Source organism: Sus scrofa, chromosome 6 (assembly GCF_054392235.1).
Source record: "Sus scrofa isolate SSC_HxYL_T2T_F1_AM1 chromosome 6, Sscrofa_HxYL_maternal_Yorkshire_Landrace_v2.0, whole genome shotgun sequence".
NCBI lineage: Eukaryota > Metazoa > Chordata > Mammalia > Artiodactyla > Suidae > Sus > Sus scrofa.
This window is the reverse complement of record NC_139388.1, coordinates 98,123,597-98,150,612: the sequence shown is the minus strand read 5'-3', so window position 1 is coordinate 98,150,612 and position 27,016 is coordinate 98,123,597. Positions and strand designations below refer to the sequence as shown.

Genomic DNA, 27,016 nt, shown 5'->3' with positions numbered 1-27,016 from the left:
ACCGGCTGGGAGCTCCGGAGGAGCCAAGCGCAAAGGAGAGCCCCAGCGCGGGCGGAAAGCCGGGGAGCGGCCGGCCGGAGCGGGGCACTGCGGAGAGGAGGGCCGGACCGGGCCGCCCCAAAGGACCGATGCGCCGGGTGGGGCGCTGGCCCCGGAGGGCGTGAGCCGCCCGCAGATTGAGCAACTTGGAAACCGGCGGGCGGAGCGCGGGCGCGCTGGGCGCCCAGGACAGTTCCGCGGCGGGCGGGTGAGCTGGCCGCGCCCTCGCCCCTCCCGGGCCTGCCCCCGCCGCGGCTGGCAGCGCGGAGGTGAGTCCCCTCGGAGCTGCCCCGTCTTTCTCCCTAGCGCCCCCTTCCCCTGGGACCTGGGGCTCTCTCCGCCGGGCTTGGCGGAGCTGAGTGCGGGGGGCGGGGGGCGGGGGGGACCGCTAGAGGAAGGGGACTTGTGACTGCTCTCGGGTCAGCTAGGGCAGGAGAGGGCACCTCTTGGAACCCCTCCTGCAGATCCCGCCGTCTCCACCCCCGGCGTCCCTCAGGCCGGTGGGCAGCCTCCTCGCCCTGCTGCCTCGTGTTGCCCTCAGCCCCGCAGCCCCAGGGTGATTGGTGATCATCCTCGCTCCTAGTTCTGAACTCGGCAGCTCCGCCAGACCTATTCTCCACCAGCCCTGAACCAGAAGCCCTTGATTCCTGGGCGTCTTCGCCTCGGATTCTTCCCGAGTCCCACGGCCCCTAGTCGTCTCCCGCTCCAGCCCCCGCAGCCTGGGCCCGGGTCCGACGTGGCAGGCGTGTGCGGCGGCCCCGGGTGCGCTGCGAGGTGGCCGCGGCTCAGGGACCCGCGGGGTTGGGCGCGGAGGGACGGATGATCTTGCTTGGTTGGGGAGTGGGGAGGGCTTGTTTGTTCGCACAGGGCTCCCAAGAGGTCCAGGATGGATTCCGGGTGCGCGCGCTTGGGGCAAGGGTTTTCTTGTGAAACGGGCCTCTCGGACTTGGAAAGTTCTCTTGTATTTTGGGGTGCAGTCAGGGGAACTTCAGGTCCGCCTCCTCTCCCCTTGCACCTGTTGGGCCTCTCCCGATAAGTAGGGAGGAAGAGTTTGCGCGCTTGGAGTCTCGGTGGAGCGACGAGAAGGAGCCTTTCCCTGCTGCCCTTGGTGTTGCGGGCGGCGGAGGGTGGTCGGCCTCAGCACCTGGCTTGGCTCCGGCAGACACACTAATCCCGACAGGTCGGGCTGGCACGTACTTGGTTCCGCCCCGCCTCGCCCCCAAGGCCGGCAGTACCTCTGCCCCCGCCTGCCAGCCCTCTCCACCCGTAGCTGGTCCCGGGGAGGGCTAATGAGAAATTATCGGGATGGTTTACATTTTTGGGTCTGTATCCGGCCCGGGACGAAGTACCAATTTCTCCAGATAGTGTTACAGGCAAGAAGGTGAAAGTCATTCCAAACTTGGGGGGCAGGGCGAGTCCTCGCCCTCCGCCCCACCCCTAGCTGTGTCCCCGTCCCCAGTCTGTCCTCCTCACCTCAGACCACCTAGCACGTGAGGCCACTCTCCCTGGCCCCAGGTCACCGGCCTCCCACCGCGTCCTCAAGCTGAGTCTGTGCCCTACACCCTTCACTGACTAGGTTTATAATCCCAAGACCCTTAACCTCTCAGCACCAGTAAAGTGGGAATAAGTCTGCTTTCTTCCTAGCATTGTGGTGAGGAGTCACTGAGGCCCCGCAGCATGGCAGGTGGTGCAGGCACCAGTAGATGTGAATCCCTCACCCGCCCTGAGATGCCTGCGACCTTGACCACTGCCAATAATTCCCACTGCTGGCTCTGCTGGTACAGAATGATGGACCTCAAAAAAGGATCCACCTGTGACATGTAGCCCAAGGAGCAAAGGAAATCAGAGGAACCAATAGAAATGAGGCAGGCTACTCAAAAGAAAGTCATTAACTCCTATGCCCTCTCTCAGCAGCCTTGGTCCAAGGTTGTCTGTGTGAGTACCCACTGCGTGTTGGGGTGGGGGGGGGTGGGAAGAGGGTAGGGGGCTAGGTGGAAGTGGAGCTGTGATCTTCTGGGGCTTGGTACCACAGGGTTCGTAGCCTGAGACCTGCCCTGCTTTTCAAATCAGAGATCACATAAAATTCATAGTTTTCAACTTCACTTTTGAAAAAAAATCAGAAGACCTAGCAAATTGAGCCAGTATTTCTGCCTAGCAGCAATCGGCTGGAATGGAATAGCAGATGCTCCTTTTAGATGGAGGCATTTGCTCTCCAGTTCACCCCGTCCACACCCAGCATCCCTCTGGTTTGTTGCTTATACCTCTGTTAGATCGAACTCTTAGCTCCTTTTCAGAGTTGATTCTGTATTGAAATGCTTCCCATCCAGTGGTAAGTGAGGAAGGCCACTGTCACTTGCTCTAGTGACATTCAGACCTGGCGTCTCCTCTGTATTTCCTCACTGAGATCATGGTTCAGAGGGGATACAGGTGGGTGGGAGTGAGTCCGAAGATCCTCGCTAGCAAAGGGCTGGGTGAGCCTGGCAAGGGCCAGACCGCAAGCTAAGGCCTGGGAGGATTGAGGGGGCATTTAGAGGGAGCAGAGGGAAGGAGAGGAAGGGCACCAACATTTGCTGAGCCCTAGCCCTGAAGTGCCAGGCAGTGAGCTGGGCAGGCACCGGACATGCACAGATGCACAGACCTGTTCTGTCCCCAAGGACCCCAAGGATGCTGATCCCGCAGCGAGACCAGAGCCTCACAAACTCAGGATGTGACACCAGCTCTGTCCGATGTGGTCTCCTCCAGCGTTTGTCAACTGTAAGGACTCAGGGTACCCTGAGAATGTATCTGCTAGGGGTTCTCAGATTTCAACTTGAGAAATGCCACCATTAAAGGCTAATCCGGTTCCCACCATGGTGCTGTGGGTTCAGAATCTGACTATAGCAGCTCAGCTCACTGTGAAGGTGCGGATTTGATCCCCAGCCCAGCTCTGTGGGTTAAAGGATCTGGCATTGCCCCAGCTGTGGTGTAGGTTGCAGCTGTGGCTCAGATTCAATCCCTGGCCCAGGAATTCCCATATGCAGCCATAAAATAAAAAATTTAAAGAATAAATAAATAACATTTTAAAAGCCTAACCCTATCTCTCTAAGTTATCCCTAGGGCCAAGGCAATCAACCATAAAGACAAATGCAAACAGGGAAATTGCATAACCAGACTCAGTGTTAAGAGGAGTGTCCAGATTGTATGAAAACTGTTGCTCTTGCTTTTTAGATGACCATTGGAATGTAGACGCAACATGAAGTCTTGGTCATAGAACACACAACCTTATTGAGTCCTCCTTATGGGCCAGGCACTGTCCTAAGTAGTTTCATGCATTAATCAACTTAAGCTCTAAAAACAACAACAGCCCTCTTTGTAGATAAAGAAACTGAGGCTCGGACCAGCTAAGCCACTAGCCTTAGGTAACAGCTAATAAGTAGCAGAGGCAACATTCAAAGCCAGGCAGTCTAGCTCTGACATTTATGCCCTTAACCATCATGCTCCACGGCCAGCCTGTGGGATTGTGTTCTTGGGGCTCAAGTGCGATCAGCTCAGCCAGACTTCTGCAGTTTGTGGGTGAGGGAAGTGGGGCGTGGGGGCTGGAGAAGATGAGAAGAGTCTGGCAGGTCACGCAGGGAGTACTGGAGGGGCAGGTAGGGGCTGGCAGCTGACAGGGCATTTGGGGGCGGCTGGGGGCATCGCCGCGAGCTCCGGCCGCAGCACCAGGTGGGACCCATCAGTCTCATGTAAACACTTCTCACAGGCAGCTTAACCACTTGAGTGTGTCTGGCCTTCAAAGCCGGTGGGAGAGGCTGAGGAGGGGGTGTTGAACTCCCTCGTGGGATAATGATTTATCTTCCGTGCAGGTGGGCTCTCCTGGGGCCTCCCTAGAGGCGAAGGGGGAAAGGGTTGGGATGAGGTTGGGAGGGGCGCCTCTACTCTAGCATTTCAGTTTCCTCATCATTAAGCAGAAAACTCAGCCAGCTCTCAGAGCCAGCCTGTGGACCAGGCATATTTATCCCCATTTCACAGATGAGGAAACTGAGGTTCAGAGAGGCTCAGTGACTGGTGCAAAGGAGTCTTACCCAGCGGGTGGGAGGGCAGTGCCGCCCTGGCATCTATGAAGCTTCCTGAAGGCTCACTCTTTCCTCTCACCCCCGTGTGAGTGTGTGTGTGTGCTTCAAGTGTGCAGGGGAGCAATGCGTGTGCAGGTCTCCTTTGTGGGAGTGTGAGATCCTGTGAGTGCGAAGCGGGTTTTCATTCCCTGACTCCCAGTTTGGGCTCCAACTTCCCAGACACATTTCATCGGGGAGGGACCAGCTCCCCCTGCCCCCATCACCCGGGCCAGCGGGTCCAGGCTCTCGCTGGGCTGGGGGATTATCCCCATTCTCTGTGTCTCTGGCCAGGGCGGGTGTTGCTGCCTCTTTTATCCTCTCACAAAGGCCAGGCCCGCCGGGCCTGCTGTGTCAGAGTTTCTGTGGCCGGGGGAAGCCTTACTTCCTTTTCTCCCGCCAAGCCCAGAGGGCCACGCAGGGTCTGCCAGCTTGTCAGGGCCAGTGCTCTAGCTCCAGACCTGTGAAAGGCACAGGGGTGACTCAGCACGGGGGAGAAAAGGCCGAGGGGTCACTCTCAGAAGGCAGAAAGAGCTCCTGTTTAGGAGACGTGCTATTACTGCAGCATGAGGCCTATAGGGTAGACCTAAAGAAGGACTTCCAGCTAGAGCTGGCTAACATTGAGCAGGGTGGAAACTGGGCAGCTGGTTTCCAGGGATCCACACGTTTGATTTGAGTGTCCACCATATTTTAACTACTTGAGTAGTAGCCAACTCCCATGCCACGTTAGGGATTTTTGCAAGATAAGAAAAGGAGCAGATTCCTTCTGCAGGGATGCAGGATGGGTAACTTGCCATGTCCAGCATTCCGAGTTCTCACAGTCTCCTGGGTAGGGGACCACATGGGAGGGCAGGAGGTTTAGGTTGGAATGGCCCGTGGTACCCCAGAATTAACCCTTCTCTTTCCTCCCATCCACAACAGGTTGGTTTTTGGAGGTGTCCCTGCTGAAGTGACAGAGAGTTCTCCCATGTGACACCCCGAGGTGCCTTTGAGGAAAGTTCTCTGGACCTCTTATGGGCTGATGAAGAAGTGGGCTTCCCACACCCTCTTTGTCTCCAGCTGAGATTATGGTGGATTTGGGATACAGGGTGGATTTGGGATACAGCCCAGGCCTGGGCCTCCTGCTGCTGACCCAGCCCCGGAGGCGTTAGCAAGAGCCCTGCGCCATCCACAAGCGCCCCCCCACCCCGAGACCACCCCTCCTACCAGGGGCCTGGAGCTGGCGAGTGACTATGCAGCTTGGGCTGTGTGTGGTGGCCCTGGTTCTGAGCTGGATGCATCTCGCCGCCGGCAGCCGGGGGATCAAGGGGAAGAGGCAGAGGCGGAGTGAGTACTGGATGGGGCTAGACCACCTTGGGCCTTGGCAGTGGTGGCGGTGAGGGTGCTGTCCGGGGTCTAGGGTCTTCGGTCGTTTCCTTCTGTGATGACCATTGCAGATTTCCACTTTGTCGCTTCCAGCTTCATAGATTGCTCAGTGGATGATCCAGCTCGTGGATTATCCAGTTTGTGGAGTGATTTATTGTGATCCCCATTCTGTAGATTACTTTGTTTTCCCCTTTGTAGACGCTCTGCTTTCTAGATTAACCCTTCTCTTGTGGGGACCCTGATTGTGGATTCTGCCCTTTGACATAACACCAGCTTTGTGTGGTATCCATGGAGATGCTTCCCCGCCCAGAGCCCCTGGGGTGCTCAGCCCCCCACGGAGAGGAGTTCAGCACTCCTTTCTTTTGGTGGTGTCTGAAGGGCAGCCCTCAACCCCTCGGGGCCAGGAACCCCTGCACAGCCTGGTGGTGGGCAGCTGCCTTCCCTGCCCAGATCGTGGGGCAGAAGCGGTGGAGCGGGAGAACTGTGGGATAGTCCACCGCCTCCGTGGTTTTTAACCCCGCCCAGTGGAACACAGAGGGCCGCACTAGGGACTGAAGGGGAGGCAGTGGGCAGGAGGCTGGCCCCACCGTTCTTCAAACCAGAGCAGCTTCACTCTTCCCTGCTTTGGGGACGATTCCACTTAAGATGTCTTTGGAAGAAAGGCTGCTCACAGCTTCAAAAATAATAATAATAATGATAATAATAATAGTAATAAATCCTAGAGTTCCCATCGTGGCTCAGCAGAAACAAATCTGACTAGCACCCGTGAGGACGTGGGTTTGATCCCTGGCCTCACTCAGTGGGTTAAGGATCCAGTGTTGCTGTGAGCTGTGGTGTAGGTCGAAGATGTGGCTTAGATCTGGCATTGCTGTGGCTGTGGCCTAGGCTGGCAGCTACAGCTCTGATTGGACCCCTAGCCTGGGAACTTCCATATACTGTGGGTGTGGCCCTAAAAATACGAAAAAACCCAAACAAACCCCAAAATTAAATCCTATCATTGTATGGTTGGGGAAACTGAGGCTAAGAAAGGGGGAGAGACACAGGCTGAAGAACATGGTATTGGAACCCATGTCTCCAGATGCCTGTGAGTCCAGTCTTGAAAACAGAGCCCATGGAGTTCAAGAGTTACCTGTCCCCAGCATCTTCACCATCCCTCCCAGAATCCCATGCTAGGCGGTCCTGAGAGCAGGTCCCCTCACCTCTGCTTGATGCCTCCAGAGAGGGGGTTCAGAATCTGCTGTTGTGTTGTGGAAGTAGCCACTGTGTGTGAGGGACTGTGCCAGGCAGTGGGGTGAGGCCCGACCCATGCCTGTCTGTCTCTCAGCATCCTCAGCAAGAGATGTCACGCCCCCAGACAGGCAGCTCCTCTGAAGTCTGGCCCAGCCACCTCTTGCTTCACTCCTGAGGCCCTGCAGACCGAGGTCTGCCAGGAACGGCTGAAAGGCGGTGGAGTGTTGTTGGGTCCCCATGGGAGGGGCCAAGGCCAGATCCTAGCGGAGGGAGGGAAGCTCAGAGAAAGGGTGAAGCTGAAAATCCCTGCCTCACAAGCAATTAGAGGCAGTTAGGTTTAATCAGCAGCGAGGCCTTGATTTTTCCTCCCATCTCATCTGTTGCGGCCAATATTTTGGGCTCCACGGGCCAGATGCGGTTTAGCGGTTTATAATCAGTTTCCTCTATTTCCGAGATGAGAGAGAGAATGGGAGAGGTCACGCACCCTCGTGTGATATGCACTAGTGGTCTTACTTTCACTGGTGAACCGCAAACTCGCCTAAACCAGGAGTCAGAAGACCTGGGTTCATCGTTTGTACTTGAAAAAGAAAAAAAAAAAAAAAAAAAAACCATTAGAATGGGCAGATGCCAGCATCGGCCAATCAAATGCAGCGATTTGGATGTGTCCATTTTTGAGACAGCCACATCCCACGGCCTCAGCAGCACGTAGGCCAGTGTTTATTACCAAGCAGTGTGAGTGACAGGCATTGTTGATGGTGAGATATGAGGATGGGGAGACGTGTGGGAAAGACTCGGGGTGCAGCGAAGGTTCAACCTGGATGGAGGCTCAGAGAGAGATGAGGGTAGATGTTGCCAGGCAATAGTTAAATCGTAACCATAAAGCTGCAGGGGGGGAGTTCCTGTCATGGCTCATGTGGTAAGGAACCTGACTAGTATCCATGAGGACTTGTATTTGCTTCCTGGCAGCTGCAGCTCCATTTTGAGCTCCAGGTCCCATCCTAAGTAGGTTAAGGATCCAGCGTTGCTATGAGCTGTGGTGTAGGTCGCAGACACAGCTTGGATCCTGCCTTGCTGTGGCTGCGGTGTAGGCTGGCAGCTGTAGCTCCAATCCCACCCGCAGCCTGGGAACTTCCATATGCCGCAGGTTCCGCAGGTTCGGCCCTAAAAAGCAAAAGCAAAAAAAAAAAAAAAGGCTGCAAGTGTAATTGCAAAGGCTTACAGGGAGCATTATATGAGATAATAGATACACTGATTGTGAAACTTTGGGAAAATATCAAGCTCTCTGTAGATGTAGGGAAGCATGTCCTGGTTACATAATCGATCTGCGGAGTGAGTGAGGGAGGGAAGGAAGGACGGAGGATAGGAGCCAGTGAGGAGGCTGCTGTGGTCCCCACAAGATGCAAGGGCAGGGGGCAGCCTCGGGGGCAAAGTCTGCTTGCTGTGTATAAGAGCCTCAGATCTGTGGACTCTGCCATCTCTCGTGACTGCATGCCAGTAGAGCCACCCGGAGCCACCCAGTATAGCTCTGATCCAGAGCCACATGCCAGCTTTGAGCCCAGAAATGCCTGATCCTGGATCTGAGTGATGATGTCCCCGCGTGGAGCGGGAGAAGTTCAGCTATGAGTCGTGAAGCCTGGCAGGGTGTTCTCCTCCTGTTCCACATGCTGAGGGCCCCCCTTCCCAGCCCTCTCTCCATGCACCCTCGCTGGCCCTCACCCTCTCCTGAACACCTTCCCCCTGGAATCTCTGCTCCTCTTGGAGCCCTCGGAGCCCTCGCTGTGCCCTGAACTGAGTGCCCCTCCGCTTACTGAGACCCTTCTCCTGCCTGATCCCTGGACCCCCTCCTTCAGTCCTGCACCTCGTGAAGCCTTCATTGAACCCTGACTCTTCCAGAAGCTGGATGCCCCTTTTGCCCCTTCTCACCACCCCATCCTCTATCTGGAGCCTTCATCCCCTCCCCCGCTGACCATCTGTGAGCTCCGCTTCCCTGGCTGAAGCCCCATGCACGCATCCACGGTGAACCCACAGAGCCCAGCCCTGGGTGGCAGAGACAGATCGTGAGGAGCCCACGGGTGAAGGAGGAAGATACAATTTCAACCTGGTGTAGGAAACGCGGGAGAGAGCCAGGAGGGCTGCGAGAGCCTAGAAGCAGTGACTGCTGCATTGTGATTTTATTCTATTTATTTATTTATTTTTAGGGCCACACCCACAGCATATGGAAGTTCCCACGATAGGGGTTGAATTGGAGCTGAGCAGCCGGCCTACGCCACAGCCACAGCAACTCCAGATCCCAGCTGTATCTCCAACCTACACCACAGCTCACAGCAACGCTGGATCCTTAACCCATTGAGCAGGGCCAGGGATTGAACCCCTGTCCTCATGGATACTAGCCGAGTTTGTTTTGGCTGGGCCACAATGGGAACTTTCTGAATTGTGATTTTAAAGATGAGTAGGGAGGTCGGGGGAGTGGAGGACACTCCAGGCAGAGGGTGGGGTTGGGATGAGGCACAGACCAGACTGAGCAGTAAGTGGGGTGCAGCTGGAGAAAAGGTTTCTGAGTGCGGTTCTTGGGAGTGCTGGGGTTTTCACTGGAGCAGCTCTGCTCATTCTGTTTTATACCTGGAGGTCCTTCTCTACTGAGAAGAAGGGTTATGCTGCTAAACCCATCAGGGCAGAGCCACGAAAGCTGCCTGGGGGTGAACGAAAGCAGCCGCGGGCAGAGGTCAGATGTTGGAGTGCCTGGTACCCACCCGGCGCCCAGCTGTGGAGTTTGAACTGTGGGTGATGAGGAGCCCCTGGGAGATTTTGTTCAGGAGAGCAGCGTGGTCCACTTCCAGGAGGGCGTGAGGGGAGCAGCTCGAGGTGGGAGGCAAACAGGCCAGTGAGAGGCCATGTGGGCCCAGGTCAGGGAAACCTTCAGTCTTCACTGAGCTCACAGTTGAGTTGAAGTATGCTGGATCTTCCTGGGGGGCATGCTCAGGGCGCCAGGGCACCAGGAGTGGGCTCTTCTCCTGGGAAAAGTGTGGTCTCAGCAGGCCCTTTGTCTACCCCCTGCCTCAGCCCCTTCAGCGAGGCCGCTGTTCCTGTTACGGCCCCAGCCCCATCCACTTAACTCACTGCTCTCTCACTGAACCCAATTCCTCCAAGGTTAGATTCCACCTCAAAGCCAAGGTCAGCCCTCCTCTGGATCATGGAGAGTTCCTCTCTCTCTGCCAAGGACCCTCACCCAATGCCCGCAGCCCCCCCCCCATTCCTATCCAGTCCTGCTCCCCACACTTCATTGAACACTCAGTGAGCTCCACCCATGTACTCCGCCCTCCCTAAGCCTCTGTCTCACTCACTACATCCTCAGCCCTGCATTCTAGGGGTGCCCTTGGTGGAACCTCACCCCTTACTGGTGTCCCATTCAGAAATAGGACTGGCTCCACCCTCCAAAGCTCTTTCCATTTGGCGAAAAAGACATCTTAGTGGGCAATAAGGACACAAAAAGATGTCTACCATGATAGAGTCAAGTACGGGGGGCAGGGAACACAGAAAAATACTCCATCCAGATTTTACAGGGAGGTGCAATCAGGGGAGACTTCCTGGAGGGGGTGACTTTAGTTCTGAGGCATGAAAGAATTAGGCTAAGGAAGGGGCAGAGAGAGTTCCAGACAGAAGGCCCAACTTGAGCAAAGGCACAGAGGCATGAAGCAGTGTGACATGTTCAGAGAAACAAATCCATCTAGGAACCATGAGGTTGCAGGTTCGATCCCTGGCCTTGCTCAGTGGGTTAAGGATCTGGTGCTGTGAGCTGTGGTGTAAGTCGCAGACACGGCTCAGATCCTGCATTGCTGTGGCTGTGGTGGAGGCTAGCAACTGTATCTCCGATTAGACCCCTAGCCTGGGAACCTCCATGTGCCTCGGGTGTGGCCCTAAAAAGGGGGGGAAAAAAGTTCCATACTGCTTAGAGGTGGTATTAAAAGATGAAGTGGGAGTTCCCGTTGTGGCTCAGCAGTATCCATGAGGACTTGGGTTTGATCCCTGGCCCCACTCAGTGGTTTAAGGATCCAGCGTTGCCACAAGCTGTGGTGTTGGTCACAGTTGCCGCTCAGATCTGGTGATGCTGTGGCTGTGGCCGGCAGCTACAGCTCTGATTCAACCCCTAGCCTGGGCTCCTCCATATGCCACAGGTGCGGCCTTAAAAAGGCTAAAAGGAGGGAAAAAAGAAATGAGGCGGGTGGCACAGCCAGGCAGAAGAGCTGGGTCTAAATTCTGCATGGATTGGGAGCTATCAATGGGTTTTAGGCAGGTGTATGACACCATCAGAATTTGGGTTTTGGAAAGATATTGAGATGAGAAAGTTGGGGGCTGGGAGAAGTAAAGCCCAGGCGGAAGGGGCACTGAAGCCATTCTTCAGAGAGGTGCGGCCTGAGCCACCCCGGGGCCAGGCCTGATTATAGAAACATCAACTCGAAAGGGTTTTGCACAAGGATTCGGGAGGCGAGAAGCAGCAAGGGAACGGAGGAGAGCACAGCCTTGCCTTCCTGGCTCAGAGTAGTGGGCTCCACTGAGTGCTTGGGATGGAGGGAGTACGCTGGGGATGGGAAGGGCAGAGCTCTGGGAGAAAGGTGGCCAAGAGGTTAGAAGGAGGCTCCATTCACTTTCTGAGCACCCTCCCCCATCACTGAGCCCACACCGTCTCCTCAACCCAGGCTCCAGCCCTGCAAGGCTGTCTCCTCTGCCCTCCTCCCTCCATCATAGGCACAGAAGCCAGAGGGAGCATTTTAAATTGTGAATCCCGCCATGCCCTTCTGAAGTCCCTTTCCTTGCCGATAGAATACAGCCTGGTTTTCCATTCCCCGGATGCACTAGGATGTTTGGTGCCTCTGAGCCTTCGCATAGGCTGTTCCTCCTGTCTGCACACCCTCTTCACCCAGCCCGCTGGGGAAGGGAGCGCCCTCCATCCTCTTCCATTCCCTACAATGTGCAGCCAGCCCTCCGTGAGCGTTAGCTGCTATACTTCCACATCCCCAGCTCCTAAAGGTTCTGGACACATATTAGGTATGCAGCGAACGTCTGTGGAATGAATGAGCTTCGGTTTCTCCCTTTGAACGATGATGCAACCTCTGCCCTTACCCAGCATCTTCTTGGGACACGCAGAGCCGAGCCTCCTTCCTTCTGGCTCTTCACCCCACCACTTCCCATCTATTTGCTTTGCTAAGCTGAGAATACCCTTCGGCTCCCAAGCCCCTTGATAAGCATTCCTGTCCTCAGTGAACCACCCCTGCCCATCCCTGAGCCCCTCTCCTCCTTGCTAAGCACCCATCCCCCTTCCTAAGCCCCCAAACCTCATGGAGCTCAGCTCCCTAGGCCCTTGTCCCTGACTCCTGCCTCAAGCCTCAAGCCTAGTCATACCGCCTATAAGCTCTGAATCTTGACTCGTATCCCGGGGTCTTTGCTCCGTCACTTTACCCTGCCTCTGTCTTGTGACCACAGTCCCTGCTCCCAGCTGCTCTCTCCTCTCTGTGTCTGTGTTCCCTGACCCTCTCTGTCCCTCACCTCCCTTTACCTGCCACCTCCATCCTGTCCACTCACTCTTTGGCCCCCTGTGGTTTGGCCCTCATCCCACCACGTCACCACGTTGCCCTTCTTGAGGTCACCCAGTCACCTCCTGTGCACGAGTGGTAGGTTTGCCGAGTGCTCCTCCCAGCTCCGGTCCCTGCAGATCTCCCCCTCGTCCCCTGGGTTTCCACCCCCACCCCCTGTCTTTCTCCAGCCATTGCTTCTCAGCTTCTCTCCAGGCCCCTTCCTCCTCTTGTCTGCTGAACATATTGCCGGGACCTCAGCGTGGTCCTTGTCTCAAGCTGCACAGCTTTCTCCCTGGATGCCTTCCACCCCCAAGGATTTAACCACAACCACGGCTCCCAGGATGGATCGCTGAGTTCTCTTCCCCTCTCCACAGCCAGTTTCTTTTCTTTTCTTTTCTTTTCTTTTTTTTTTTTTTTTGTCTTTTTAGGGCTGCACCCGAGGCATATGGAAGTTCCCAGGCTAAGGGTCAAATCGGAGCTGTAGCTGCCAGCCTACACCACAGCCACAGCAATGCTGGATCCGAGCCTTGTCTGCGACCTACACCACAGCTCACGGCAATGCCAGATCCTTAACCCACTGAGCAAGGCCAGAGATCGAACCTGTGTCCTCGTGGATGCTAGTCAGATTCATTTCCGCTGAGCCATGACTGGAACTCCAAAGCCAGTTTCTTGAATGAGATGGTTCTTCTTCCCCACCTTCCTTTATCCCTCGACCACTGCCCTCCTCTCATCACCCCCACCACGGACACCAACAACCTGTTTGTGGCCGATTCCTTCGGCACTGGACCTCCCCCTCCTTCCCTGAGTGTACACTTCCCTTGGCTTCCTTGAGACAACATGCTTTTCAGTGTCCCCAACCTGTCTGAATGTTCCTTCTTCTTTTTTTTTTTCTTCTTTTTTAGGGCTGCACCTGCAGCATATGGAAGTTCCCAGGCGAGGGGTCAAATCCGAGCTGCAGTTGCTGGCCCACACCATAGCATAGCCACAGAAACACCAGATCCAAGCCACATCTGTAACATATGCCGCAGCTTGCAGCAATGCCACATCCTTAATCCACTGAGGATGCCAGAGATCAAATCCATATCGTCATGGATACTAGTTGGGTTCCTAACCCTCTGAGCCACAGTGGGAACTCTTGGGTGCTCCTTCTGGACCGTTCTTTTCTGTCCTTCTCTTCCATGTCCAAGGCCTGTTCTCACTACCCTCCCAGCCATCTCATGGACCTCCAGGCCTTTGATAACTTTTTTTTCTTTTTTTTTTTTTTTTTTGCCACACCTGTGACATATGGAGGTTCCCAGGCTAGGGGTCCAATCAGAGCTGTAGCCGCCAGCCTAGGCCACAGCCACAGCCACGCAGGATCCGAGCCGCATCTGTGACCTACACCACAGCTCACGGCTATGCTGGATCCTTAACCCACTGAGCAAGGCCAGGGTTTGAACCCGCAACCTCATGGTTCCTTGTCGGATTCGTTTCCACTGTGCCATGATGGGAACTCCCCGATGACTATTTCAAATTAAGGACTCCATGTCCCAATCTCCAGCCAAAATATTTCTCTTGAGTTCCAGACCCACAGGTTTGGCCACCTAATAGACACCTTCCCCTGGGCGTCCCACAAGAACCACAAACTCAACACAGCTCATCAATTCCTCCACCCAAATCTGCTCCTCCTCTGTGGGCCCTGTCTTTGTGATGGGCTGACAGCCGCCCCATTACCCGTGTGTTTTCCCAGGCCCTCAATCCCCAGCCAGTTCATCACTTGGTCTTGTTGATTCTATCACCTGGAGATCTTACCTGTGTCTACTCCTTTTCCATCCTCTTGGTTCAACTCTGTCTCTTTGAACCTGGGAGTCCTCTCCCCGTTTGGTTTACCCTTCCTACAATCCATTCTCTACCTTACCGAGTCATCTTTCTAAAGTGGAATCCTGGCCATACCTCCTGCTTTGTTTTTGTTCTTGTTTTTCCTTTTTCAGCTGCCCCAAGGCATATGGAGTTCCTGGGCTGAAGAACAGACATGAGCCACAGCTGCCGTAATGCCAGATCCTTTAACCGACTATGTTGGGTGGGGGATCAAACCTGCATCCTGGTGCTGCAGAGATGCCACTGATCCCATTGCACACAGTGGGAACTCCCATGCCTCCTGTTTTAAGGCCCCCAGGGAGATTTCCCTGGTGGTGCAGTGGGTTAAGGATCTTGTTTTGCCAATGTTGTGGCTCCAGTTGCTGCTGTGGTGTGGGTTCGGTCCCTGGCCAGGGGACTTCAGAATGCTGCAAGTTTAGCCAAAAACAGCAACAGCAAAAAGCCCCCAGGGATTCCTCCTGGCCTTCAGGGTACTGTCCGTACTCCTTTATACAAGTTCAAAGTCCTTCCTCCTCTGGCCCCTCTCTCCACTCACTTCACACTCCAGCCGTGCCAAACTAATTTCAGATGCCGCACGGGCCATACCTGCTCTTGCGTGTCATTGATAGCTCTGAAGGCAAAGATATCCAGACATTTGTTACTGGTTGAGCTGGAGGTGGGCAGTTAGATTCTAAGAAGGCCTTTTGCAAATCCACCCTTAACAAAGGTGACAAGAGAGAAACAAATGAATAAGGGAATGTAGCTGGAGGCCTGTTACTGGGATGCCTGGATGACTTTGGTTATTGAAACCAAGGCCAAAACCTAGAGGGAGTGTTCATTTCAACAATGAGTTAAGTATGGAGTTCCCGTTTTGGCGCAGCAGAAACAAATCCAACTAGGAACCATGAGGACGCGAGTTTGATCCCTGGCCTCACTCAGTGGGTTAAGGATCTGGCGTTGCCGTGAGCTGTGGTATAGGTCGCAGCACAGCTCAGATTCTGTGTTGCTGTGGTTGTGGTGTAGGATGGCAGCTGTTGCTCCGACTGAACCCATAGCCTGGGAACCTCCACATGCTGCGGGTGTGGCCATAAAAAGCAAAGCAAAACAAACAAACAAAAAACAATGAATTAAGTAAAAACCTTGAGTGATAGATAATTTAATATCTTTGAAGAGGGAGTGATATCGAAAATCTACAGTGATTTATTAATTCGTAATACAGCTGAATAAAGACCTAAAGTGGAAAACTAATCCCAAGAAATCTCCCTTATAACGTCAGCACAACCTCGGGAGTCTTTTTTCTTTTACAATGACCCAACAAACGAGAATGTTATTTAATTTTAAATTCATTGATTAATTAAATGGTCATACTGATTCTATATCAATAAATTCTCCATTTAAAAAAAAATGAGTCTGGGGGAATTCCCTGGTGGCCTAGCGGTTAAGGATCTGGCGTTGTCACTGCTGTGGCAATGGTTTGATCCCTGACCCAGGAACTTCCGCATGCCATGGGTGCAGCCAAATAAATGAAAAAAAGTCAGTCTGGATATGCTTTCAGTTTCCATGTCCCCTCATAATGTCCCACCCTTGGCCTTCATAAACTTTGTACCCTCCTCCTAGAATGCATACTGGCTGTGAAGCTTCTTTCAAGTAATTCGACCTCTCCATTTCTTCATCCATAAAAATAGAGTGTGAGAAAGTACTAGTACCAGAGTTCCCCATTATCCCTCAGTGGGTTAAGAACCCGACTAGTGTCCGTGAGGATGACCATTAGATTCCCTGGCCTCGCTCAGTGGGTTAACGATCCAGTGTTGCTCTGAGCTGTGGTGTAGGTCACAGACATGGCTCAGATCTACCGTTGCTGTGGCTATGATGCAGGCCAGCAGCTACAGCTCCAATTTGCTCCCTAGCCTGGGAATCTTTCCCTTCATATGCCGCAAGTGTGGCCCTAAAAAGACCAAAAAAAAAAAAAAAAAAAAAAAAAGTAGTAGTACCTACTTCTTGGGTCATAAGGACTAAAGGAATTAATACTTGTAAAGCACTGAGAGCGGTGCCTTTGGGAATAAGCCTCCGTGATGATGATTTAGTTGTTTTTAATCATCATTGCGTCTGTTGTGCCCAACTTCTTCTCTGCTCGCTTTTTTCTTACTCATTCTCCTGTTCTGAAACCAGGGATTGTTTCTGGAGCATGTGCTCCTCCCCACAGCCCTGCGGGATGGGCCTCCTTATCTCCCTTATCTGGTGGTGGGACGGGAGAACCACAAGATGCACTAATTTTTTTTGTATTTGGTTTGTTTTGTTTTGTTTGCTTCTTAGGGCCGCACCCGCGGCATATGGAGGTTGCCAGGCTAGGGATCAAATTAGAGCTACAGCTGCTGGCCTACACCACAGCCACAGCAACACCAGATCCAAGCTACATCTTTGACCTACACCACAGTTCCCAGCAATGCTGGATCCTTAACCCACTGAGCGAGGCCAGGGATCGAACCTGCAACCTCATGATTCCTAGTCGGATTCGTTTCCGCTGCACAAGGATGGGAACTCCAGGATGCACTGTTTTGCTTAGGGTCACGGGCTGGGCATTTGGCTCCAGGTCCAGCCAACTCTGAAGCCTTAACTCTGACTCTTGTGTTGCTGCCTGATCACCTGCTGTCTCTGTTCTGATTCCCTGGCTCTGCCTCCAGCCTCTATCTACAGCTCTTCACCACCTGGTTCCTCTGTCAGTGACTGGCCCCAAACATCCCCTTGTCCACAACCCTGGGAAACACCCCAGGCTCCTCTCACTCCTACTGGTCACCACAGCCATGCTGAGTGTATTCCCCAAGCATCTCTCAAATCATTTTCTCTCCACCACTGCTGAGCAGAACTTGGTTTAAGATTCTCTTACCTTTCTCACCTGCATGATCAGGTCAGCTTCCTCCCAAATGGTCCTCCAGTCTCTGATCTCTCCCCAGGTTGCAGAGGAACCCTTCCAACCAAGAAATCAGATGAGCTCTTGCTCCTGCTTAAAACTTGCCCATGGAGTTCTCTTCGTGGCTCAGCAGCAACAAACCCAACCGGTATCCATGAGTATTGGGTTCTATCCCTGGCCTTGCTTGGTTGGTTAAGAATCCAGTGTTGCCACAAGCTCTGGTGTAGGTCACAGAGGAGGCTCAGATCCCTTGTGGCTGTGGCTTAGGCCAGCAGCTATAGCTCAGATTCGACCCTTAGCCTTCCATATGCTGCAGATATGGCCTTAAAATGACAAAAAATAAAAAGAATAATAAAAAATTAAAACTTGCCAATGAATCCCTGTTGCCTAGTCAGTTCTGAGAAAGGTCCCCCTCAAACCCTGCGAAATATAAGGGCTCTGTGGCCAAAATGTCTATGAAGTGCAACTCACTCTGTCCCCCTCAGAGAGAGTCACTCTATGTCACAGGAGCATAAGAAAGGCTGCAAAAAAGCCCTGTAGTAAAAAAAATCCTGTTCAGTCGGACTCGATGGTTCTCAGTCTTACCTAATGCCTTGGCCTTTTCTCCATACTCTCCTTTAGATATTTAGGAGAGTCACCTTCCAAGGAATACTCTTTGCGAAATTCTGCCTGGTAGGATAAAGTTCAAGTTCATTAGCATGATATGAAAAAAGGCCCTTCAAGATGGGACACCTCAGAGTTCCCATCATGGCTCAGTGGTTAACGAACCTGACTGGTAACCATGAGGTTTTGGGTTCAATCCCTGGCCTTGCTCAGTGGGTTAAGGATCCAGCATTACCATGAGTTGTGGTGTAGGTCGCAGCCAAGGCTCAGATCTGGCATGGCTGTAGTGTAGGCTAGCAACTACAGCTCCAATTGGACCCCTAGCCTGGGAACCTCCATATGCCACGGGTGCAGCCCTAGAAAAGACAAAAAAAAGAAAAAAAATAGGACACCTCAGGGAGTTCCCTGGTGGCTCGGTGGGTTAAGGATCCAGCATTGTCACTGCTGTGGCTCTGGTTGCTGCTGTGGCAAGGGTTTGATCCCTGGTCCAGGAACTTCCACATGCCACGGGCACGGTCGGAAACAAACAAAATGATAGGACACCGTATCCCTCACCACTGCCCTCTCCACCTCTCCTGCACCCTTAAACTAGCCAACGTTCCCTTTGGGTCATTTTATACCTCTGTGGTCTTGCTCTTGGAGGGCCTTTATCTCTGCTTCCCAATGGACACATTGCTGCTCATTCTTCAAGAGTTGGTCCAAATAGCACCTCCTCTGGGACTCCTTCCTTCCTCTCTTCTTTCCGGATCCTTTATTGCTTGGCCTCGTGGCTGCCAGCATGCACCTGTTTGCAGGTCTGTCTGCACCCCTGAGAGATCAGTTCAGGGTAGCTAGCTGCCTTTGTCTCCATGTCCCCAGCACTTACACTGCACATGGTACCTGGGAGGGGCCGGATGAGTGTTGGTTGAACAACTGAGTGAAGAAATGAGATCAGGAGTTCCCGTCATGGCGCAGTGGTTAACGAATCCGACGAGGAACCATGAGGTTGCGGGTTCAGTTCCTGCCCTTGCTCAGTGGGTTAATGATCCGGCGTTGCCGTGAGCTGTGGTGTAGGTTGCAGACGTGGCTCGGATCCCCCATTGCTGTGGCTCTGGTGTAGGCTGGTGGCTGCAGCTCTGATTCGACCCCTAGCCTAGGAACCTCCATATGCCGCGGGAGCAGCCCAAGAAATAGCAAAAAGACAAAAAAAAAAAAAAAAAAAAAAGAGATCAAAGATCTGAGACTATTATTGCTGGGCCTGGAGACCCCACTGCTTCAAAGAATGGTTCCAACCTCAGCAACTTTGACTTTTTTTTTTTTTTTTTTGCCACCGCCCAAGGCATGCGGAAGTTCCCGGGCCAGGGATCAAATTCTCACTGTAGCAGCAGCCCAAGCCACTGGAATGACAATGCCAGATCCTTAACCTACTGTGCCACAAGAAAACTCCAGCATCTTTGACATTTTGGACCAGATGATTGTGGTAGGGACTGCCCCATGCATTGTAGGGTGTTTAGCAGCATCCCGGGCCTCTGTCCCCCAGATCCCCCTATCCACCCCCCTCCCCAGTGTGATAATCAAAATGTCTCCAGACTCTGCCAAATTTCCCCTGGGGGAACAGACTCATCTCTGGTCGGGACCAGTGTTCTAGACATGGGTTATTCCAGTTGTCTTCTCATCTCTGGGCAGGTGGCCTTTTCTTCATATCTCTCTTGTCCTTAAAACTTTCTCAAGGATACGAAGCCCTCCTTACATTCCTGAGGCTGAGCTTTTCTTCCTCGGGCAGGGGGTGGGGGGGACTTAAATTCCAGGAAGGGTGCAGCTTTGGTGGCTTCTCTGGGGTTGGCTAAGCAAGCCTGGAAGATGAGCTTGCGTTGTACCCAGAGCTGGGGAGGCACGTAGGATGAATGGCAGCTCTTGCTGTGCTGGTTCCCTTGAAAGCGGATACTGGGGACATTTATAAAGCAGCCTTGCAGAGAGCTGCCAGCCTGGCCTGTGCTTTCTGAGAAGCGCATTCATTGCGTAGGCTGAAATTCCTGTCTACTCATTTCTCATCCTTGGGGGAGCCTGGGAAAGGTGGTCTCTCCTATGGCTGCCTCTCACCCTTGCTCCCCCTTCCAGTCAGCGCCGAGGGGAGCCAGGCCTGTGCCAAAGGCTGTGAGCTCTGTTCGGAGGTCAACGGCTGCCTTAAGTGCTCGCCCAAGCTGTTCATCCTGCTGGAGAGGAATGACATCCGCCAGGTGGGCGTTTGCTTGCCATCCTGCCCCCCTGGATACTTCGATGCCCGCAACCCCGACATGAACAAATGCATCAGTGAGTGTGCACAGGGCTGGGGAAGGGCGCCGGAGGTTCTGGACGTGGTGGGTAGGGGGTGCTTGGAACTGTCGATGGCCTGCAAAGGAGTAGAGGGGAGACTGAGGAGGGGGAGTTCCTGATTCAGATATCCAGCTGCTGGCCAGACATCTCCCCAGACATTCCACCCACCTTTCCAACCCTTATCACAGCTGCAGCTCCTCCCTCCACACCTGCACTGACCCATATTCTCAGTGTCCCAACCCACCATCCAAGCCACAGACCTGAGAGCCAACCTCTCATTTATGTGCCCACCCCACCCCTGCCATCCATCCAATAACCAAATTGTGCCTACTCCATCACCTTTCTCTCTTTCTCCCTTTTTTTTGTGGGGGGCGGGGGGGGGGGAAGGTTTCTTGCTTTTTAGGGCTGCACTCACGGCACATGGAGGTTCCCAGGCTAGGGGTCAAATCAGAGCTGTAGCTGCCGGCTTCCACCACAGCCACAGCAACTCGGGATCTGAGCCACATCTGTGACCTACACCACAGCTCACAGCAACACCAGATCCTTAACCCACTGAGCAAGGCCAGGAATTGAACCTGGGTCCTCATGGATACTAGTCAAATTCATTAACCCCTGAGCCATGATAGGAACTCCTCTCTCTCTTATTTGTTTGTTTGTTTATTTATCTATTTATTTATTTTGCGGATGTCTGTGGCATGCAGAAGTTCCTGGGCCAGGAATCAAATCTGTACCACTGCAGCGACAATGCTTAACCACTAGGCCACCAGAGAACTCCCTCCTCCGTCTCCTTTTCATCCTCACTGCCATTTTCTTCTCTTCCTCCTCTTCCTCTTCCTCTTCTTTGCTGCATTTTAGGGCCATACCTTAGGCATATGGAGGTTCCCAGGCTAGGGGTCAAATTCGAGCTGTAGCTGCCAGCCCGCCCCACAGCCACAGCAATGTGGGATCTGAGCCACGTCTGCGACCTACACCACAGCTCATGGCAATGCCAGATCCCCGACCCACTGATCGAGGCCAGGGATTGAACCTGCACCCTCATAGATGCTACTTGGATTTATTTCCGCTGCACCACAATGTGAACTCCGTTACTGCTGTTGGAGCTTATCCAGGCTCCCATCATCTCTTCTGCACCATTGCAATAGCCTGTTCATCTGTCGCCCAACCCTCAGATGAACAGTACTCTTCCTCAGCACTGTAGCCAGAAAGATGCTTCTGAGACACATAACCTTTCCAATCATACTTAAAAAAAAAAAAAAATCACTACCTAGGAGTTCCCTGGTGGCTCAGCAGGATAAGGACCAGCATTGTCACTACTATGGCTCAGGTAACTGCTATGGCACGTGTTCAATCCCTGGCTCGGGAATTTTTCTATGTCTTGCTTGCAGCCAAAAAAAAGAAAAAGAAAAAGAAAAAAAAAATAATTGCTGGCTCCAGTGACCACAGAGAAATTCAAGCCCTGATTGGCCTTCTCTCCTCAACCTTCTCCTCTCCCCCCAAGGTCTTCTCACTCTGCTCTGCTCTCTTATACCAGTCACAGACCACATGCTCCAATGCACATGCTGTCACACCTGCATCCTGTCTCAGTTGTGACATGCTAGGGGACACACAGTGAACATACTCCTATGAACAATGCCAGTGACCCTCCCATTTTGTTCAGTGCCTTGGGGTTTAGAATGCATTTCCAGACTTCCTAGCTGCTGAGCTACCCAACCACCTCTGGAGGAAGACAGACCTCAGTGATGCTTCCCTTTTCGTAGCTGATAACACAAAGGCCACAGGGGAAATGATTGACCCAAGATCATCAACTTGGGTTCTAATCCCAACTCTGCTGCTTATTCATTGTATGACCTTGGGCAAGTTGCAGCCTCTCAAAACTTCATCTGCAAAATTCAGGTGTGCTTTCTTTTCTTTTCTTTTCTTTTCTTTTCTTTTTTGGTTGCCCCACGGCAGATGAAGTTCCCAGGACAGGGATCAGATCCGAGCCTCAGTGGCGACCTACGCCACAGCTGCAGCAACACGGGGACCTTTAACCCCACTGTGCTGGCCCAGAATCAAACCTGCATCCTGGTGCTGCGGAGATGCTGCTGATCCCGTTGTGTCACAGAGGGAACTTGGGCGCACATTTTTACCCTGTAGGATTGTTTTGAGAGGCATATGTAAGCCCTCGGTGTCTGGCAGTCAATAAATGTAGATGCTATTCTTATTTTTGTTCATATATTGCCTGCCACCAAACCCAGGAATCAGAGCCCAGGAGGCAAAGAGGAGGGTGGGGTAAGGGTGGTAGGGAGTTTGTAAGGATGGAGGTAGGATCCTGCCCTCTTGGTCCTCAGGTATTTAGGGTAGGGAGTACCTGGTTGTGCCAGCTCCTGGGAAACTGACAGCCCAGGCTTCGGGAGCAGAGACTGGAAAGAAATCAGCTCAGCCCACAGTCTGGGAGGGGAGAGATTGTGAAAGACCCCCGGGGGCTTCCAGCCTAGGCCAGCAATCTGACCTCCCCTCATGTCCTCAGAGAAGGGAGAACTGGCAGAAAGGCATCAGGGAGGGACCCAGAGTCCAACCAAGGTGGTTCGTGGAACTTGGCCTTGTAGGGGCAGAGGAATTTGCCCTGGAATTGCTTCCCCTCCTCCAGGCAGATTCTTGCTGCCCAGGGAGAGGAGGAAAACCAGGGTTGGGGGTATTGTCAATGCCCAGCAGTGGGAGAAGAAACCACACAGCCACTCTCGGTGTCATTTTATCCCTCAGTTCAACTCTGATTGGTGTCCTCTGGGTGCCATGAAATGCTGGGACCCTCCTCACTTGCCCCCACTAATCTCCTCTCCTCTGAAACTGGCTCTCTTGCCCCCCGCCCCCGGGCTCCAGGGCCTGGGATTGGGTTGGGGTTGGGGGTTGGCTGAGTGGCAGGCATCACAGCCAGCTGGCAAGAGAGACTGCTTTAGCCCCCTATCCTCCCACGCCCTGGTTTTCCATTCTTGCCACCCGCCCCCAATACTCCTCTGCCATAATTCCAGCTCCAGCCTGGGTCCTGACCTGTGTGGATGGGTGTGGATGGGTGGGCTTTGGGCATGGTGGTTGCGGGGAGGGGAGCTGTCCATTTCAATCCTGCCCTGTCCTCAGAATGCAAGATCGAGCACTGCGAGGCCTGCTTCAGCCATAATTTCTGCACCAAGTGTAAGGAGAGCTTGTATCTGCACAAGGGCCGCTGCTATCCCGCCTGTCCCGAGGGCTCTGCGGCTGCCAACGGCACCATGGAGTGCAGCAGCCCTGGTAAGGCGGGGTAAGGCGAGGCGGGTGCCGCACTGAGGGTCCGGGACCGGGAGGGAGGGGCGGGCCGCGTGGGTGTGGCTAGGGAGAGCGTGGGCGGGGCCCTATGCAGAGAAAGCTCCCCCAAGACGCCCCCCTAAGGTTTCTCTGCCCTCTGGACCATAGATGCCTCTGGCCTCGGGCTGAGGTCCAGAGCAGGTGGGAGAGGCTCCCCGGGGGTACCCAGGGCCATGAAGGAGAGGGGACCCCCGCCCCACCCTTGCCTCTCTCCATCTTCACCCTCCTCCCATCAGCACAATGTGAAATGAGCGAGTGGTCTCTGTGGGGGCCGTGCTCCAAGAAGAAGAAGCTCTGTGGCTTCCGGAGGGGCTTGGAGGAGCGAACACGGAGGGTGCTCCAGGCCCCTGGGGGGGACCACGCCATCTGCTCCGACACCAAGGAAACCCGGAGGTGCACTGTGCGGAGGACGCCCTGCCCCGAGGGTGAGCTGCCACCCCGCCTCCCTGGGGTAGGGGGTCAGCACAACCATGGCAGGACTGACCACCTCTGTTTCCTGCATGTTGCCCACGAGAGGGCCTCAGGCCAGGGACCCATGGGGCGTCCCCAGCTCAGGACCCCACGTTGTGCCGGCCCGTGCCAGGCACCGAGCAGTCCCGGCAGCTGTGTGGTGTGGCAGGAAGCCTCTGTAGCCCTCTCCCTCCAGTTTCCCCATTTCTTCTGAGCCAGTGGATGTTGGCCCTGGAAAGGCCCTCAGAGGTCAGACGGCGGCGTGGAAGAGGGTGCCAGGACCCAGAGAGGTGCAGTGATTTCTCCAAGGTCACACAGCCTGTGGTTGGCAATGGTGCGGCAGTGGTGGGGGATGGAGGAGTAGGGGCCACCCTTCCTGTCCTGAGAGCCGCAGTGATCATCTGGCAGATGTTCTCCATCCATTCAGATCCAAGATCTGAGGAAGACATGAGGGAGAGGAGGATCCATCGGGGGTGGAAGGTGCAAAGGCTCATGGGACCCTTTCTCAGTACCTGGGTTGCAGGGCCCTCTGTGGTGGCTGCTGGTCCAGTGGCCTAAGGGCCTCCCTCCCACATCCCCGGACTCAGCTTCCTCACCCCACCCGCCCTGGGGCCCTTGGCCTTGCCCAGGGCCTCCCTGCTGTGTCAGGATGCCCTTTGTTGACTCTTCCTGCTATTGGGGTTGCAGGCCAGAAGAGGAGGAAGGGTGGCCAGGGCCGGCGGGAGAACGCCAACAGGAACCCCAGCCGGAAGGAGGGCAAGGAAGCGGGCGCCGGTGCTCGGAGACGCAAGGGCCAGCAGCAGCAGCACCAGGGGACAGTGGGGCCGATCACCTCTGCGGGACCCACCTAGGGACACCATTCAGCCTCTGGGCCCATGTAGAAAGAGTCCAGCACTGCTCTGTGTGATGACAGCTTTACCGAACCCGAGCCCTGGGAGCAACATGTACACACACTCTCCGTACATAGAGGGACATGCAGATACAGACACACAGACCCTATGTCCAAAGGTGTTACTGACATACATGCAAAAGTGTGCACGTGTGCGCATGCGCGCGCGCACGCGCACACACACACACACACACACACACACACACAATCGAAGCTGCGGGAAGACACTTCTATTCCTCGGACATCACTGAGTGAGCGGGGCAGGGAGGCAGAGGGGGCATCTCTGCCCGAAAGAAGGCCCAGAGGCACACACTTTGGTTTGTGATGCTCCCAGGGGACGTGTCAGAGAGAACGTTTTCCAGCGTCCAAGCCCAAACTCTGCAGAGTGGAGCTTTCTGCAGGAGCTGCTAGAACCAGCCTGGTGTGGCAGACAGGAGCCAAAGCTCGAGGACTGTTCAGCCTCTCCAGCTGTGTGACTTTATCCTTGGAGAGTATTGTTACACACCCATGATCCACATCAGGGCTTTCCTGACTCTGAAAACTGCTTAAAGGTTTATTTCAAATTAAAAATGACTACCAAATGACAACAGTAGCCACAGGTACCATGTTCCTTGTCAGGGGACAGGGGCTGGTGGGGTACCCATGGGGGTGGGAAGGGACAGGGCAGAATTTCAAGAGACTCCCCCCCCACCATGGTCTCCTCTGCAGAGGGGCCACAGCAGGAAGAAAACTCAGGGGATAGTTAGGTGACCAGATTCTCTGCATCTTTGTTACTCAAAGTGTGTGTGGTCCATGGACCAGGATCAACATTACCACTGGGCAGCTTGTTAGAAATGAGCATCCTGGGAGTTTCAGTTGTGGCTCAGCAGGTTAAGAACCTGACTAGTGGAGTTCCCATCGTGGCTCAGTGGTTAATGAATCTGAGGACACAGATTCGATCCCTGGCCTCTCTCAGTGGGTTAAGGATCTGGCGTTGCCATGAGCTGTGGTGTAGGTCGCAGACACGGCTTGGATCCTTCATTGCTGTGGCTGTGGTGTAGGCAGCAGGTACAGCTCCAATTCAACCCGTAGCCTGGGATCCTCCATATGCCACAGGTGTGGCCCTAAAAAGCAAAAAGAAAAAAACCTGACTAGTATCCATGAAGATGTGAGTTCAATCCCTGGTCTCAATCAGTAGGTTAAGGATCTGGTGTTGCCATGAGCTGCGGTGGAGGTCACAGATGCGGCCCAGATCCGGTGTTGCTGTGGCTGTGGTGCAGGTTCGACCCCTAGCCTGGGAACTTCCATATGCCACGGTGCTGCCCTAAGAAAGAAAGAAGAATCTCAGGTCCCATCCCAGACCTGAGGAACCAGAGTCTGCTTTTTAACAAGGTTGCAGGTGATTGGCCTGCACATTCAAGTCTGAGAAGCACTGTTCTCTTTATCTCTAAGGATGGAGCAAAGAGCTCGGCCAGCTTGCAGCAAGAGGGCTTCTAGTTAGCTCTATAGGAGGACTTGCCATCTGGGAGAGGTAGAATCTATGTACTGAAAGGGTCCTGTGGCCCCTTCTAGTGGGAGGGATGCTCAGGATCTCTGAGATGATTGGGGACAGCTGGACCTGAAGGCAGAACCATGGATGTACTTACCTCTTGAGAAATTCTGAAGTGTCCACTGGTAGCCATCCATGCACCAGGCTCTGGATGGATATTTGGTTCCCAGAGGGGAAGCAGACAGGGGCCTCCCTCTCATGGAGCTTAGAGGTCGGTTGGGGACAAGCGTGAATCAAGTAATCCTTCAAATAAATGTATAGTTATAAATGAGTGGAGATAAAGGCAGGCAACCTTGGAAACATATACAGAGCTATGAAAATAGATAAAACTAAATACAAATAAAAGGACTCTATCTCAGGGACGCTTTTCAGAGGAGGTGATTTTTTTTTTTCTATTTTAGGGCTGCATCTGCGGCATATGGAGGCTCCCAGGCTAGGAGTCTAATTGGAGCTACAGCCGCTGGCCTATGCCACCCACAGCCACAGCAACACAGGATCCTTAACCCACTGAGCAAGGCCAGGGATTGAACCCGCATCCTCATGGATCCTAGTTGGGTAAGTTATCTGCTGAGCCATGAAGAGAACTCCCAGGGGAGGTAATATTTAAGCCAAGCTCTGAAGGATGAATAGAAGGGTTAATACAAAGATGAGGAATGGCATTATAGACCAGGGCTATCCAATAGAAATACGATATGAGCCACCTTACCGCAGAAATTGACAGAACAATGTAAATAAACTATAATTTAAAAAATCTGATGGAGTTCCCATCGTGGTGCAACAGAAACGAATCCGATTAGGAACCACGAGGTTGCGGGTTTGATCCCTGGCCTTGCTCAGTGGGTTAAGGATCTGTCGTTGCCATGAGTTATGGCGTAGGTCACAGACGCGGCTCCCATCTGG

General features: G+C 53.8%; 1 protein-coding gene across 2 annotated transcripts; it reads left to right on the top strand.

Annotated features, from left to right (window-relative positions):
- On the top strand, positions 1-25,178 carry RSPO1 (R-spondin 1). Of its 2 annotated transcripts, XM_021095970.2 has the most exons (6): positions 1-308; positions 5,049-5,453; positions 19,737-19,928; positions 23,046-23,195; positions 23,486-23,674; positions 24,387-25,178. In XM_021095970.2, exons 2-6 carry the CDS (start codon positions 5,360-5,362, stop codon positions 24,548-24,550), a joined length of 789 nt encoding a protein of 262 aa, XP_020951629.2. In that variant the 5' UTR covers positions 1-308; positions 5,049-5,359; the 3' UTR covers positions 24,551-25,178. The 2 variants fall into 2 exon arrangements, with proteins under 2 accessions (XP_020951629.2, XP_084820070.1); XM_084963944.1 differs by lacking the exon at positions 19,737-19,928 and having other exon boundaries at positions 188-308.
- The last annotated feature ends 1,838 nt before the right edge of the window (positions 25,179-27,016 follow it).

Bases quoted from the DNA above. Each gene is read 5' to 3' on its own strand.
- RSPO1 (XM_021095970.2), top strand. From the start codon at position 5,360: ATGCAGCTTGGGCTGTGTGTGGTGGCCCTGGTTCTGAGCTGGATGCAT. The intron at 19,929-23,045 runs GTGAGTGTGCAC...CCCTGTCCTCAG, and splicing joins CGACATGAACAAATGCATCA to AATGCAAGATCGAGCACTGC. The intron at 23,675-24,386 runs GTGAGCTGCCAC...TTGGGGTTGCAG, and splicing joins GAGGACGCCCTGCCCCGAGG to GCCAGAAGAGGAGGAAGGGT.